The sequence below is a fragment of the Chroicocephalus ridibundus genome, chromosome 7, assembly GCF_963924245.1.
Source record: "Chroicocephalus ridibundus chromosome 7, bChrRid1.1, whole genome shotgun sequence".
Classification (NCBI taxonomy): Eukaryota; Metazoa; Chordata; class Aves; order Charadriiformes; family Laridae; genus Chroicocephalus; species Chroicocephalus ridibundus.
The window spans coordinates 52,161,704-52,177,858 of record NC_086290.1 but is presented as its reverse complement, the minus strand read 5'-3'; the positions used below and the strand labels follow the sequence as shown (position 1 = coordinate 52,177,858).

General features: G+C 37.4%; 1 protein-coding gene across 4 annotated transcripts in view; it reads left to right on the top strand.

Annotated features, from left to right (window-relative positions):
• The window catches only part of USP32 (ubiquitin specific peptidase 32), a 77,639-nt gene that overhangs the window by 27,740 nt on the left and 33,744 nt on the right, over nt 1-16,155 (top strand). For 3 of the 4 annotated variants that reach the window (XM_063341241.1, XM_063341239.1, XM_063341238.1), the window contains exons 3-6: nt 1,739-1,844; nt 2,407-2,525; nt 5,820-5,979; nt 15,535-15,666. In XM_063341241.1, the coding sequence (XP_063197311.1) occupies nt 1,739-1,844; nt 2,407-2,525; nt 5,820-5,979; nt 15,535-15,666 (517 nt within the window). The remainder of the gene's footprint in view (nt 1-1,738; nt 1,845-2,406; nt 2,526-5,819; nt 5,980-15,534; nt 15,667-16,155) is intronic. The other variant, XM_063341240.1, reaches the window with a different exon arrangement.

Sequence of the window (16,155 nt, the reverse complement as noted above, 5' to 3'; positions counted from 1 at the left end):
TCCAGCCTTCGCTTGGACTGCGGGGTTCTGGCCACAGTGCTGTGATTGCTGTTGCTGGAGGGGAAAGAGGGGGTAGAAAGAGGGATTTTGGTTTCAGTAACTTTCTTCTTGTTCCACGTAACCTGCTGCACCTCTTGTAGAATCCCAGCTCACTTACGCTGAGGTACTTGAGGAAACACAGATCTGTCTGAACTTTGCAATTAGACATTTCTGAAGCTGATGTTAGAGCCCACGTTATCCTCCAGAGACTCGGAGGAGACATGTGCCAGCCTCTGTGGATGTGGAAGTTAGGAATATAATATATTCAAGGCTTTACTGGAGAAAAATGAAAAAGCACTGCATTACTGCATGTATGCTTCCTGGTTTTAATATTGTCTGTTTAGAATATAATTCAGTTGCAAGCAGAGAAAATACTATATAAAACGTGCACAACACTTTTCTTAATGGAAGTCGAGCTCCGTTCCTTTATCTTTCCCTCTGAAAAAGTTAAATTTAAAAAACAAGTTCAGCAAATAAGTCTGTATCCAAACCATGATCAGTGACAAATCACTTTGTTCTGGTCTTTCACAGTAATAGTTCCCCATCAGCTAGACTTAATACTTTCTCTTTATGGACAGATGCTCAGTGTGATACCTACAAGAAAATCAAATTAGAAGACAAAGACACTGAAATAATTCTTCTATGTAAGAATAATTTATAAATTCTGACTGCTTTAAATTCTAATACCTAATGCAGATTTCTGTCTTGTGATACTGATAAAGCACCAGTGCTTGTAGAAATAGATTTGGGATTACAGGAGGAGTCCACGTTTGGAGAGCAGTACAGTTTACGTAGCTTTGTTTGTGCTCTGTAGTGTTAAGAGGCAAGGTGAAGTAATATACTGCAGTAAGCGAGCTGATAATTCTTGTTTACTAGAAGTAGTTGATGTTTGTCCTAAAATGACTTACTTCCTTCATATCTCATGTATCAGTGTTGAATCACTGTTAGGATGCTGTTGAGTAAGTCAAGCTGCAGCGTACAGACCTTTCATGTCAAAGGTAAATGCTTCAGCCCTTCCATTGACTGCGTTGTTCCTGGTGGCTGCTCTGTCGATCTTTGAGTAAATTCTGAATAGTCCTGATTTCTAGTGCTTCGTATTGGAAGAAAGAATTAAATACTATTGTTAGAGCGGGGTACTAAACTGGAACGGTCATTCTAGCAACAGTTGCGTTGTTAAGATAGTTAAGGTATAGTTGATGAAACATGGTGTTTTGTGTGTGTGTCACGTCTTTTCAAAGCAGTAGTTTTTGATGGCTTACTGGAAGTGCATCTCCTGTGATTGGGGCAACGAAACGCTTGATGCCGCAACAACCTCTTGATGGCTCTGAGACTATCAAAGTCTGGTCTGGAGGAGGTTCCATCTTCGTTACCTTGATCAAGAAGTTTGGGGAAATGGCAGCAGTGAGCAAGCAAGAAGCTGTCTTCATTGGAGGATGCTAACTTTTTTTTTATATTGCTGTTCATGAAAAGTACCTGCATTTCACTAAATAAAAGACCCTGGAAAGGCTATTTTATAGGTACTGGAATTGCTACAGAAGTATAACAGAATTAATACTAGAAGTGTGTTTCGCTGAATGTGAGGTGACTGGCCTAAAAGCCACATAAGACGAAGCCTCAGTATAAGTTGTTGGTTTTAGTTCTGACATCTCTTGTTCTCCCTGTTAACTTTTTGGTTAACTTCTCTGTTTTATTTTTCTAGGTTATCTACTGTTCATTTGGAGGAATATCCAAAGGGCTGCACTTCAATAACTTGATAGTTGGATTAGTTCTACTCACAAGAGGCAGAGAGGAAGAGAAAGCAAAATGTAAGTAATGTAACTTAACAACAGTAACAACAGGATAGTGGATAGTAAGTGTAAAATATGCTTATGGAAAGCAAAAATAAATTGTGGTATACTGTCCCTATTTTTATATGTAACCAGGGCATACATTTGCTGTATATTTTGAAATTCAGTGTATTTTTGTTTTCTATACTCACCAAAATGAAATATTTGATAAGTCATCATGAATGTAAATGTTAGGATCCTACAGAAAGAGTGCTGATCACTGTATGTGGGCAGAGGAAGGAGGGTGGCATTGATATTTTTCAAAACAAGTGAAAGCATCTGCCTACTGACTTCTGTTGTTTTGTCTTCCTTGTGAATCAGACTTGATAGTATTTATTTTCCTTTTGATTAGTGGACAATGGTAAAAGAAAAAGGAGATACTTCTTGACGTAAACCTTGTTGACCTGTATGGAAATTGAATCAACCTAGGTTTTTAGTCCTTTAGTCGTTGCACAGCCTTTGGCATTCTCAGCCAGTCATAAACTTAATATTTGAAAAATGTAGCTACTGTAGTTGCTTAAACGAATCTCTACTTCCTCAGACATTTTCAGTCTCTTTTCTAATGAATCTGGGAGTTATGTTGTCCGTGAAGAGATGGAGAAGATGCTGCATGTCGTTGATGGGAAAGTCCCAGAATCACTCAAGAAATGTTTCTCTGAGGTATTTCATACAGGTTTTATCCTATTGCATTTACAAAAAAGTGAAAATTACATTGGGCAATTTCTTTGACACATACATGCTGCTGCATGTATGGGAACAAACTGACCTTGTTTAAATTGGGTAAAAGCTCGTAGTTTTTTATGTTGTAATATTACATGTAGTTTGTATGGATATGAATGGCAGCTTGGTATATAAATGTAGGCATTCTCCATGCTGCTTTGTTTACTGTGCTAGTTTGAAAGATATAATTGCCCAAGGATAATCATGTTATCAAGTAAATTCAAATACTAATATTGCTAGTGGAAATTTATTCATTAGTGTGGGCATTTTATTGCAATTGGGGAGGAAATCTGGAACACAGATCTGAGAGGGGAAGGAAAATCTGCATCCTGGATTTAAAAATGCCTGCCAGCAGTGGTTTAAAAAGAATAGTTTTGTAGTATTACTTTTGTCTCACTGTGCCTGCCATGAGCTACAACCTTTATTTATGATTTAGGTGGTTTGAGAGATGTAATCTTTATGAAGCTTGCTGAAGTCCTCTAAAACAGGCTATTGTTAATTTTAAACATTCACAGATACTTCTTTGGCACTTGTGATCCTGATGAATTGTCAGGTTTTTGTGCTTTGGTCACTTCATTTGTTATCAGAGGGCTATAGATCAGCAAAATCTAGTAATCTTTATACATTCCACTGAAAAACTGATTGACCTAGAAGCTTTATTTGTGGATATTAGATAACTTAATTACCTTAAATTTTGTTGTCCTGTATTGAAGATAACGTTGATTATGGGCATAGGCTGAGACAGACTCATTTAATCTGGTGGTGGTATCAGGTTGGCTTTGTAGGCAATGATTATGTTCTTCATTCTTGGCTTGAATCACAAATCATATGTATACTGCAGCCCAGTTTCTGGAGCTGACCCACTTCAGTATTTCCTATTTATAATTTCTCATCAATATGGTGTGATGAATTGTACCCTAAAAGTTAATTGCACACTGTCCACGAAATCCAGAAATACTTTATGAAGACTTGCAGGAAGAGAAGTATCAATCTGGCTTCGTACCATTTTTCTGTTGAAGAAAATGCTGTATATTGATTTTTCTTTTAAAATGAAAATAGCGTAATAACCCACTCAGCAGGATTTACTGGCCTGTTAATCATACTAGGTCATTGCTGGAGAGTGAAAAAGTTTAATGTTCCTGCTGTGGGCCTTCCTTCCTGCTGTATGGCGGATGAGTTTATGCTTTCAAGGATGATGTTTATAGGTACTTTTATTCTTCAGAATTATTGCATGTACTCATCTAGAAATATAAACTTTAAAATATATCTGAGTTTTCCTCACTATTGTTTCTGAAATAACAGGAAACAAATTCAGTGATACCTGTATTGCTCTAGTTGCTCAAGTTCCATCGTGACTCAGGTGTAAACATTGCTCGCTTCAAATGCTTTTCCCCCTGTCCAGAGTTTTCCTGTCCCTCTTCTTCCTTGTCCTTCCTCTGATCAATTGAAACAGTGCAGAGTCTTATGAAATGTGACACAGCTCTTGCTGTGTTTGCAGAAAGCAGTGCAAAAAGTAGAGGGAAAGTAGAGTGGAATAGGTAGTAAGAAAATGATCTTGACTCTGATCCAAACTGTTAGAGAAATTAAAAAAAATATATATTGAGGGCTGCTTTTTTCTCCTCTGTTAATTTGTCAGTAGAAGTTTTTTTTGCTTGGGAAGCGGTTCCATAATGGGTTAAATCCTGCGAAGTCCGCATTGTTGAGTTGCCCTTCTCCTGACTGTCATTCATTCTCCTGCCTTTGTGCTGGCTCGGGTATTTATATGATGCCTTGATGAACTGGATTGGGAAACTGATCTGGCTGAGCACTAAGCCCTTTTTCTGTAGCTCCTAATCCTGTAGGTTATTTTTCAGCTGGATCTGTTTTACCACCTGACTGCACTAATGTGATCTCAGTGACAAAAGAGAAGGGATGAAGGATCAGAAGCAGTGTTGGTAAGGGGAAGGTTAGGACTGTGCTGTCAGTCAGTAGTGTGGATATATCCAGATTAAACTGGTGATGGAACAGCAGTGTAGCATCTTGACTTCCTTGAATTATAACCGTGTGGAAGTCACTGATAGTAGCTGTAAGTATTGGGGTATTTCTGCATGTATTTGTTGGAGAAAAATGTAACACTCTTTACTCTATGAAAAAGAGGCATAAAAAGAATGAGCATCTGGAACGTGAAATAATCCATTACAATTGGAATGTGAAGCAAATGTTTTAGCAGTGATGGTGATTAACCATTTGAGTAACCTGGCAAAGGAACTAGTGGATTTTCAATTTTCTGCAGTTGGCAGCTGCAGATAGTCCGTGGCCAAATGCAAATTGTTGGATTTTGTAGAGGTGTAATTCAGTGAAGTTTAATGGTCTGTGATATTAGGGAAGTTTAAATAATCAATGATTTGAAACCTCTTTCACTTTGCAGACCCCTGTTTATTTCCCATGGAGATTAGGATCTCCATATAATGAGTTTGTCTACTGATAATAGGTTTGCTTTTATTTTAGTTAGTTTTATAAGTCCTGTAGAAATTAGTCTGGTGATCCCTATGGTTTCATGCCCACAGCTTGGAAACCACTCAACTAAATGGTTTGAACAGCCTGTCCAGCATTTAAACTCGGTGAATCTATAGTTTTTATGTATTTCTGAACAGTCAGTTCCAGGAGACATCCAGCAGAGAGACTGAGTTAGTACATGCTGTGGATGTCATGTTTACATGTGTGCTCCAAAGCGGGTTTTGGTCAATAGAGGCTAAAAATTGACATGCTACTGCAGTGATTAATCATACTATTAGTTATTCACAAATGTAATTTTTCTGTGTTAGGTGTTTATATACTTGCGCAGATATAACAGAATGTTTATGATTTTATAGCACCTGTTATTTGGCAAATAAGAGCTTTTTTCTATCATAATAAATTCAAATTAATAAAAATAACCTCTGTTATTTTGAGTTGTAAGTAGCCATTTTTCTTCTAATCCTTTTAACCTGAGGTTCAGAGTAAATGACTTTCCAAAGGCCACACTGAGTAGGTGGTTGAAATGCAGAGAGAGCTTAGGAGTCTAGTTTCCCTCCCAGTGCTATATTTCAGAATGAAATGGAAAATCAGGCATGTCTCCAAAGAAAAAAAAAATATTTTGGTACTTATTTTTATAGGAGATTGTCCCCATTCTTGTTGATACGGCTGGATGGTTCCGGTTTACTGGTACTGAGAAAGCAGAGAAAAACAGCTCATGTTTTCTTATTTTTCTTACAGGGTGAAAAGGTAAACTATGAGAAGTTCAGGGTTTGGCTATTGCACAACAAAGATGCTTTCACATTTTCCCGTTGGCTGCTGTCTGGAGGTGTGTATGTGACACTCACTGATGACAGCGATACCCCTACCTTCTATCAAACCCTGGCTGGAGTCACACACTGTAAGTAAATGATGCTTGTTATTACACATGTTTTTTTAAACTGTTTCAGAGTTCACAGACATACGCTGTTGCCTTGCCATAGTTGTTCATTAAATCTCACTGCTCTGATGAGATACATCCAGTTCTGTTCAGTGGGATATATTTCTTCTCCATGCTAATTTGTTCAGTGAGATATATTTCTTCTCCATGCTAATTTGTTCTCTGCTTTTTGTGCTGTGCAATGTAAAACATTGTTATGTACAAGGACAATGTGGGTCATTATTTTTAAGAGATAACGATACTGAGATTACAGCACTTCTTATAGTAAAAGTTTACCACCAAGCAAATTTAAAAAAAAAAATAAAAAGGAAAATATCTTCTCTTTGACAAATAAGCTTATCTAAAGTGACTTGACATTAATACTGGTTTTATACTTGGTCTTTTAGATATAGTGGATCGTAAAACTATTGAGACATTTCTGAAAATAATGCTTGATTCAAAACTAAGTGTTACCTCTTAATTTCCTTTCTGCAGTAAAATAAGTAATATTCCTGGCATGTGATGTAGTCAGGGAACTAAATTAACTAAAGAGAAGCCTCCTCAGGATTTGCATTTAGGAATAATCTCCAAAGAACAAATGCTTCCTTATGTCTATATTAATGTAAAAGAGGAAGCAGCTGTTTTTTAAATTAAATGTAAAAACAAAAGGTTGATAAATTATACTTGATGTGCAAGTATAATGTAAGCATACATTACAGTAAAGCATCTAAGGGACTCTGGTATCCCTAGGAGAAGGGTGTTTGCTATTGAGATGTCAGTGATTTGAGCAATCGGGTTGTGTTTTATGTACTCATAGATTTTCTTTGTTGGTGTCAGCATGGCATTTAATCTCTTTAATGGGTGGGTTGCTTGAATAAAGCAACGTATATATTTTTTTTCCTCTTGGTTTTAAATATGAGCATTAAAATTCTGTTCTGACCATCTGAAATGAAAATGCATAATAAAATTAGAAGTTTATAGGCAGGTAATTTATTTGCATTACGTGAGAGACTGCAGCAGACACTGAGGTTAGAGAAGACCACTAAGTACTTGGAGGTGTACTGGACAAACAACCCTCTCTGAATTTTCTAGGCTTCAGCCCTGTGAAAAATCTCTCAAGCCGTATCAAATCGAGATCTGCCATACTACAACCTTGGCGAGTCTCCTTTGCCCTAAGTGTTCAAAGAAAGCTTTACCCCAGGCCTCTGGATCTTCCCTGAGGGCTTGCTCTGATTTGTTTCGTGCTTTGAAATTGAAACTTTTTCCGAATAGCTTTTACTATGCTTTTTGCAGATAGTTTATTTATACTAAAACTGACGTTTATAATTAAAAAAAAAATTCTTTTGAGAGCTACTGTTTTAATAGATTTTATTTCATATTTAATGTTATTCTCACTTCTTCTGGTTTTGATACACTTGTCACTGTTACCATCTGTAGACAGACCCTCAACTGTATTCCCAGCTATTTCAGATGTGCAAAATCAAAAATTGAAGAAAGAAACGGTCTTAGACTGAATAACATAATATTCTACTTCAGCTAACCCACACCTATGTTCTTGTATCAAGAAGAAAGCCTTTCTTTCTTCAAATTACAGGCTAAGAGATTCTTTTTCAGTTGTAAACAAAAAATTAGAGACATTAAGACTGAAGTGCTATAATTAAAAACAAAATGAAGGGAACTGGATGACAGGTGTATTAGAAAAAAAACGAATGAGGGCAAAATCTGTTCTGATTTTTGGAAAAAAATTTTTCAGGTGATTCCATGTCTTAGCCAAATTTGGAGAGCTCATCTGACAGTTATGTTTGGACCTCTAGACAAAATTAAATTTTACTGTCTTTTTGTGATTTTCTAGTTCAATTCTGTAATAAGAAAAACGGACAGTAGTTGTGCTGTGTTATGATACCTGCAGCCCGGTATCTCTCAAATGACAGATATGGAAAACTGACAGGAATTTGAGATAGTAAGAAAATGAACTGGTGAACTAACCTGCTGGTGAACTAACCCGCCTCCCCCGGGGCTGGACAAATAGTTTCATTGTAATGTATCCATTGATTTCCCTTGTGATTTGAGACAGAATAGGAATCTCATACAACAAATGCAAAAGTAAGGAAAATATAAGTGCTTGAGCGCTTGGGTGGAATTGCAGTAAAGTACTAATACTTGGGGCCTTACTGTTTTGGTTTTTTTTAAGTTTAGTAATTGCAGTCTAATCAGGTCAATCTAAAGAATAAGAAATTCAGTACAGAAGTATTCTTAACACCAGCTGAATGTGTAAAACAGTAAGAGCTGTTATGACAGTTCCTTTCTCTAAATGAAGGCTTGTTTTTAATACTTTTACCTAGGATAATGGTTGCCCTTTGGGAGAACAAGCAGCTGAAATAATGTTTAGTAAACCTAGGCAAACACTCTTAACAGAATCCAGTGAAAGACTGAAAGGTTTTAAAATTTCTTCTACTGTAAAATGAAAACTGATTTGTGAAACTTGCTAGCGCAATTATAAATTTCTCAGCCGGCTGTGGGACTCCGGCTGGGTGACAGCACGCCCTCTCCTGGCTCCGGCTTCACACCCTTCACATCCTCCCGAGCCTCACCTCTCACAGCCTGCTTCCCATTACGTGTCTTGGACGATAGGTCAGAGACATGAAAAATGGCAGGGATAAAAATAGTGAAAGTTATTAACATTGATTTAGAAACAGACACCAAACATTTTATTGCAAAGCATCAGTGACTCCATTTAAATTTGCTTAATGAGCCAAGGTATCAGGGAAACAAAGGAATTCTAATTTTTCATTTGTAAATAACATTTATTTTGGTATGCAGATGACTTTAATTATATTTCTCAACACATAATTAGAAGTGAAATTTTAAAGTTACAGGAAGTTGCACACACTTGCTGCTTTTAATCAAATTTTGTTCCGTTTCACTTAAACCATAAATATGAATCATTTTGTTTGAAAGCTACCAAAATAACTTAGGTTTCTCTTGTACCTTTGGTCCCCAAAACCAGTTTCAGGGATACCTGAGTACTGTCCAACTTGCAGTAGTTTGGATTTTCTCAGTATCGTAGTATGATCGGGTACCTTTGGGGTTTTGTGGTTTTTGTTTGTGTGTTTTGTACTGGTTTTTTTTTGTTTGTTTTGTTTTGTTGTTTGGTTTTTTTTTAAATTGTCATATTGAATAGCACTGCAATGTAGCTTGTGAATCAAAGATAAATCCTGTCAGGGACTACTGCTAACGCTAAAATTCTCTGTAGGGGAATGTTCCCCTAAATCATTATACATCCTTGATAATAATAAATTAAACCCCTAATCTTCTCTGGTACTTTGAGTCCAAATGCAGAATGTCAATAGCACAACAATTTTGGGCGACTGGTGGATATCACTTGGTCGCCTGCCCTGGCTGCTTTGCACTCTTGGAAGCATCCAAATGGAACTGACTCCATCCTACCTGCAGCCTACAGCTTTTGTGGCGTAGTTCAACACACAGACGGACGGAAGCATGGGACATGTGGAAGGTCTCCTGTCCCACCGAGTGCAGACCTTGGGGATCACTGTCTCATTCCTCCCCTAGAGATACTGAGGCTTTTTGTTTTGTGGGGTTTTTTTCCCCTCCAGTTGTGGAAAATTTATTCCAGTACTTCTTCTACGTGTATTTGTGGGCAGTTTATGTCTTAATTTTCTGTCCTTGGTTTCAGGGTTGATACTCTCCTTCCTTTTTGCTATTCAGTATAAGTGCAAGTGACTCTTATGTTTCTTCTTGACCTTTTTGTCAAAGTAAAATGAGCCCAGTTCAGATTTGTTTCAGACCAAGGGCTCCATCCCCTGTTCCATCTCAGAGGTGGGTGGCACAGTGCTGTCATACTGACTCCAGGTGAGACCTCACTGCTTTCCTTCCTTGCTTCTGCTGCTGCAACGCAGGTGGTCGTTCCTTTTTTATGACTGTGTCATTTCTGTGTGTTTCAGTGTCTTGTGAAGGGCTTATATACTCAGGTTTTCAGTCCTTTTCCATGGCGAGAATACTCCCATTTATCAGAGGGGTTACTGGTTTCAGACTGACAGACCATGTAATTTGTACTTCTTTGTTACCCAGTTCTTGTGTCACTGAGTTCTTTTTAAATAGCATCCTAATTCTCCTTTGAATTGAAGAGACTCTCTTCTGTCATCAGAAAAAATCATCAAAATGCTCCTGCTTTTTCTGACAGCTCTTACGTACTGAGATGCAGTAAGACAGTGTGTAATCAGTGTAATAATTATATTTTAGAACGTACAGTTATTGCTAATTTAACAAAATAAATGAGAGAAGCCCTGGATAACCAGACAGCATGGTTGAAAGGGAAGAGTGAGTTTTTGAAACAGTATAACATTGAAACTGAGTGTTGTGGAAGTAACCTCTTCTGGCAGAGATGGGTTTATAAATCTGTAGGGCTTTATGGTAAGATGAAGATGTGAGTCTGTAGCAGGAAAGTGAAATGAAGTGATCGTGTAACTTTGCTCCCATTAAAAGGCTGTTTGGATGTAAATACGTGTTCTGTAGCTTGCCCACTGCAGTTGTGGTACCCCACTCTTGAAACACCATCTCTTAATGATGTATGGAAGGCCACTAGAGGACAATTCTGAAGATTTTGGATTTATTAAAGGTGCCTTTAAGAGCCTATTTCATTCTGTGTTGTTTTTTTTTTTCCAAGTCTGTGAACACTTGTGCTTTGAGAGGAACTGTAGTGTTTAATACCTCTCCTGTGTGCATTCCCATCTTAGGGCACTGATAATCTGCATTCTGTTAGATAAATGCCTGAATAGTCGTCTGACACACACAAGGATCTTGGTTGAAGTTACAATATTCCCTTCTCTGTGTGTCCATTTTTTAATTAGGAAAAGAAAAGAAAAGATGAAAGTATTAGAGCAGACATGGCCAATGAGAAAAAGCCTCAGTGTCACTTAATCTGCATCTTGCCACTCTGTTATCCTCTTAGTTCCCAGGCTATTTTATGTCCTGCGAAGCGGCTCTCTGTGCCGAGGTCCCAGAGTCTTCCCGGTATTAATTCAAAAGCGACAAACAAGCGTGTTTAGTCAGAAATACTATTTGGTGTTCGGTCATTCGGTCTCTGGTTGCGACTTGGCTGTTGCGTGATGAAGAGCTCTCCCTGCGACTGGGGCCTGGGTGTTGCGTAGAGGATATCATGGTAAACAGTCAAACCACCAGGTTTCAGTTAAAATGTTGGGAATATGGTATGCTTTTACTGCTGTGAACCAGAGAGGATTGTACCAATAGGTGGGTAAAAATTGAAGTTCTAAAATGTATTGAAGTACTTAATTAATTCTGGTCATATAAAGAGTTGTAATAAATAGTGCCTGAAATGAAAACAGGTTTTTAAATTTTTTTCTAAGGCTTGGTACCTATGTAATATTAAAGAAGGCCATACGTTTTGTGGAAATGGCATTAAAATGAAGGGTGCTTTTTTTCAGTGTTTATCGCTGTCATGCAGTCTGCCTGTCAATCACAGTGTGGCAGCTGGTTTTAAGTCAACTCATTTTTAGTAGATTTACAGTTTCTCAGATGCATATTTTTGCTTAAAATATTTACCTGTTCTTCCTTTACGATATGAAAACTGTAGCTTGTGGAGTACTTGTCATTATCGTTCCGGCAGTTATACTTGTCTAATTCTTAGATAATTGAACTAAGAAACACTATTCATAATTTCACAGATCTGAAAGTTTTTAATATTTTTAATGAATCAGTGATGAGGGAGCCATAAAATAGCATATGGTAGTAAACTGGTAGTATATGGTTAAAGTTCACAGGTGCGTAGTATCTCCATGTGTCCTCAAATAATCATATTGTGTATTTAATTGACATAAATGACTACTTACGTGGCGTAGAAAGCCAGTCTGTTCTGATGTTTTGGACTATATAGTATATATAAGATACGTTTTTTAAAAATAATCGTACGTTATTTAAAATTTGAACTACTGAATGAAAGCCCAGATGACACACACTTCCCGATGTGATCTGAACAGGCACTAGGAAAAAAATTATACTTTGAAAAGGTAACATCCGTTATCTATATAAAACCTCTTTAGAATATGGCATTTTTTTCATACACATTAGTATGTTTGTATAATAAGTGCATCTGCTTTTATCATGCTTCATTTAAACTTCAGTAACAAATACAATTGTATGTATATATCATAAATTGCAAGAGATTTCTTTCAGTTTACATTGCTGGAGGAATAGAGCAATAGAGGAGCGCTACATATCCTGAGGCTGATTTACAAGATTATATGCAAAAAATCACTCTGGAGAAATCAAATTCTGTAACAGCTGGCTTTTCAACTCAGAGTTAAACTTTCCCATGTGCTGTAATCCAATCAATCTTTCAGTATTTTATGTAAGTGAAGCTATTGCAGTGGGCTACAGTTCATTGCTACTATGAATGCCACATTTTTATTTGTATTCAATCTGAGTTGTGTAAGTCTAATCAGTGCAAAGAATATTATTTGCTACTTTGCCAGTTTTACTTTCTAAACTGTTTGGCTCTTCTGCAGAAAGTCAATACACTGGACCTGCCTTGGCTGTCATATCAGTGTAGCGCTTATGCTAATAGCTGTCAGCTGTTCTTTTGAAGATGATTATTTGAAAATTCTTTGTCTTTTAAATGACCATGTAACTTCAGGCACTACTTGGCAGAAATGCAGATAAGATGCTTTCTGATAACCTTTCTTTTCTGAGATTAAAAATAATACAGCAATAAAGTTAGCACTGTAGAAACAGTGAAGTACAATTTAAAAAATGGAGTACAACTCACTTCTACGATAGATATCTGAGCATGTTTTATTTTGCCAGCAAACCTGTCTTTCAGTTCTTAATTACTAAAGACCAATAATGCACCTGCCAGTGAAAGCAGGTTCCTGCAGAGTTACCGTTCAGTAAAGGCAATGTGACCTTCCGCATGTTTTTTGAATATTCTTAGTGTTGCATCATTTCAAGAGTGAAGTGCAGCCAGCACATTTGTTATCCTTCCTAGTCACAAAGGTAGATGAAAAGGAAACAAAGTGATTTTACATGCTGATGCCCAAGAGTTAGCATAATGCTTTTGTATTTGCTAATGAGAGCAAGAATGTGTGCGCGCAATTCTTCTAAATGACAGTACAAACTTGCCCTTTGCGTGGGGTTGTTTAGGTAGTGTTATAGTACTGTGATTCTCTTCATGTACTTCAGGTTCTGTCTCATAAGGTGGCTCTTACCTTTCATTTGTTATTTTTGTTTATTTCTGTTCTTGAAACTACACAAATATACTTCTTCCTGTATTTCCTGCAGAATGCTGGTACTCTAGTCCTAATGTCATGTCTTGCCAGCTCTTTCTTACCAGTACTGTAGCACCCTGACACCTGTAGAGGCAACAACATTGAGGGAAAGTGTATGTTGTTTGGTAGATTTTTCTCTCATCCATTAAGATACTGACCATTGGGGAGCAGGTATGTCATTAAATTATCAGGACGTCCCTGTATTTCTTGGAAAATACCAGGTGCAGTTCTACATCACTGGACTGTTCTGCGTAGGATCATGGAGCTGCTGACATCTGTGCCAGTTCTAAGCACCTACGGTGTTTCTATATGCTGATCTTCAAAGAAATAACTACTCTATTTCACTTTTCATGATTTCTAGTAGAATGATGTTCCTTAATACGTTGAGATTACTGTTTCTTTATGTATTGGGGACGGAGATTTTAGTAGGGCCTGGAGCAATAGGACAAGGAGTAATGGTTTTAAACTGAAAGGGGAGATTTAGGCTAGATATAAGGAAGAAATTTTTCACTCTCAGGGTGGTGAGACACTGGCCCGGGTTGCCCAGAGAGGTGGGAGATGCCCCATCCCTGGAAACATTCCAGGTCAGGTTGGACGGGGCTCTGGGCAACCTGCTTTGGTGGAAGATGTCCCTGCTCGTGGCAGGGGCTTGGACTAGATGGCCTTTAATGGTCCCTTCCAACCCAAACCATTCTATGATTACAACACAACCAAAGCCAGGAGCTGGTGAGCCAGATAAGGGAATCAATCTATCTAGGAAGGAAGGGGAGAGGAGAAAGGAAATCAGTTTGGTTTTTCTTCTGGATCAGTTCTCTCACTCACTACGTAAATGCCCAATAGCTGATAATGCTGGTGTGAGGATGCTGTGGCACGTGCTTGGGGTTAAGAGGGAAGGTAAAATGTCTCCGTTCAGCCTGAAGGTATGTCACCTTAACAAGACCTGGGAACTGCAGCTTTGCTGGGGTTGTTCTGCATGCAGTATATGGTCTGTCTGGTGATTCTACTGACTGTACGGAGGAAAAGCAGGACATGTCTTCACTGATGTTACTTTTCTAGTTAGACTGCCTAAAAATATTTTACAGGAAGATGCAAAACCCTTCCACTCTTCCAACTCTACTTCAGATATTAATCTTTTGTTAAAATTTTTCCGAACTTTCTGCTGATGAGGGTAAGGTGTTGTGTAGTTTGTGATGCATTATATGATGTGCCTGCGTGGGCAGTTACAGCTACTTCATGCTTATTGTAGGTTACCTAAGTTAATATTCTGATTAAATTACTACTCCTAATGACAGAAGTAGGGAAAGAAATCAATAAAATTTCAATTTGACAAATAACTTTTTTTGTGTCTCTTCTGTTCTTAAGCCTTACAGGATTATTATTGTTTCTGTAGACTAAATCAGGCCAAATAGCTCAAGTTAAACCTATTAGAAAGCTGGCGTGGATTTAAAGGCTCAGAACCATCTGGGAATGGGATCACATGTAGTAGTTCTTAATATAGACAGCTTTGTCATTACATATCTGTTTGAGAACCAATTAATTTGCACTGACCTAAAGCAGTGTTGTGACACACTTGCATGTGTAAAAAGGTTAGAAGTATTGTTGAGCAGAAACTTAATATTTTTATATATATATATTTAATTTCAAGGATAAAAACGTAAGGAGACTGGCATTTGTGTATAGTGTTTTGAAAGAAAACACAAGTTCTTCCCCTGGCTATTTTTATTCACCTTTGCCGAGCACCTTGTTTTACTCATTATAGCAGCCAAGTACTAAACTTTTTTCCATAGAAGTTCTGGGAATTTTTTTTTTTTAAATGCTACTTCATACCCTTTTAGAGGATTTAAATACTGGATACATTGGGAAAATAAGGTATTGAACATATAATCTATCTGTTCAGTTCTCCAAGAAGAAATATGTGAAAATTGAGAGTCTGCTGGAGCCTTTAGTGGTGGGAAAAATTAATTTCCGTAGTTCTAAGCACTTGTGATGATGTGTTATTTATGTTGAACTCCTGGATGGTGAATAGGTAAGATGACTCGGTAGATAAAGAAAGTAAAATTTGACCTTTTTTTCTTTACTGCTCACGTTTTCAATTTTTACATGCAGGAGTCAGGCATAAAAAAAATTAACGTAGTTTCTCTTTGTAACAAAACAATGCTGCATTTTTATTTGGTGCTGAATTCTAACATGGTCTAGATATTACCAAAAATTTCTTTTATTTTTGTTGATTATACAGTGGAAGAATCCGACATCATCGATCTTGAAAAACGATACTGGCTGCTAAAAGCTCAATCAAGAACTGGACGTTTTGATTTAGAAACATTTGCCCCCTTAGTTTCCCCTCCTATTCATCCATCTCTGAGTGAAGGTATGGAACTTGGATCAAACCTGCGAGGAAGTGGTGTTGCTGTGGTGTTCAGTACCTGGTAGTCTACTGACGTACAAATTTTAGGGGTTTTAAAAGTGGGCCTATTTTAAAATATGTTTTAAGCTTAAATTGCAGAGACACATTCCACTGAGTTCAGAATGTTTGAAAATGAGAAAAGATACCCGAGAAATCTCTTTTTGTTGGAAATCTGGAATGCAAACGAAGTGATGCTTCTTTGTGTTACATATTTATTAGTTGTCAGGAAATACGGCAGACGTTCTGTATAATTTGCCTTGCAGTTGCTTAAAATTTTTCATTGGATTTCTTAAGATTCTGTAATGACGAAATATACTGCTGTCCCTGAATGAGATAAAATAGAAGACCATTTTTTAAATGGCAAATGTGAGTTTCATCTGTTAAATGGCAATTTGGCATGCAAGTCAGAAGCTGTATCGTGCAGTCAATGAAAGAGGCTTCCCTAGTAGTGTA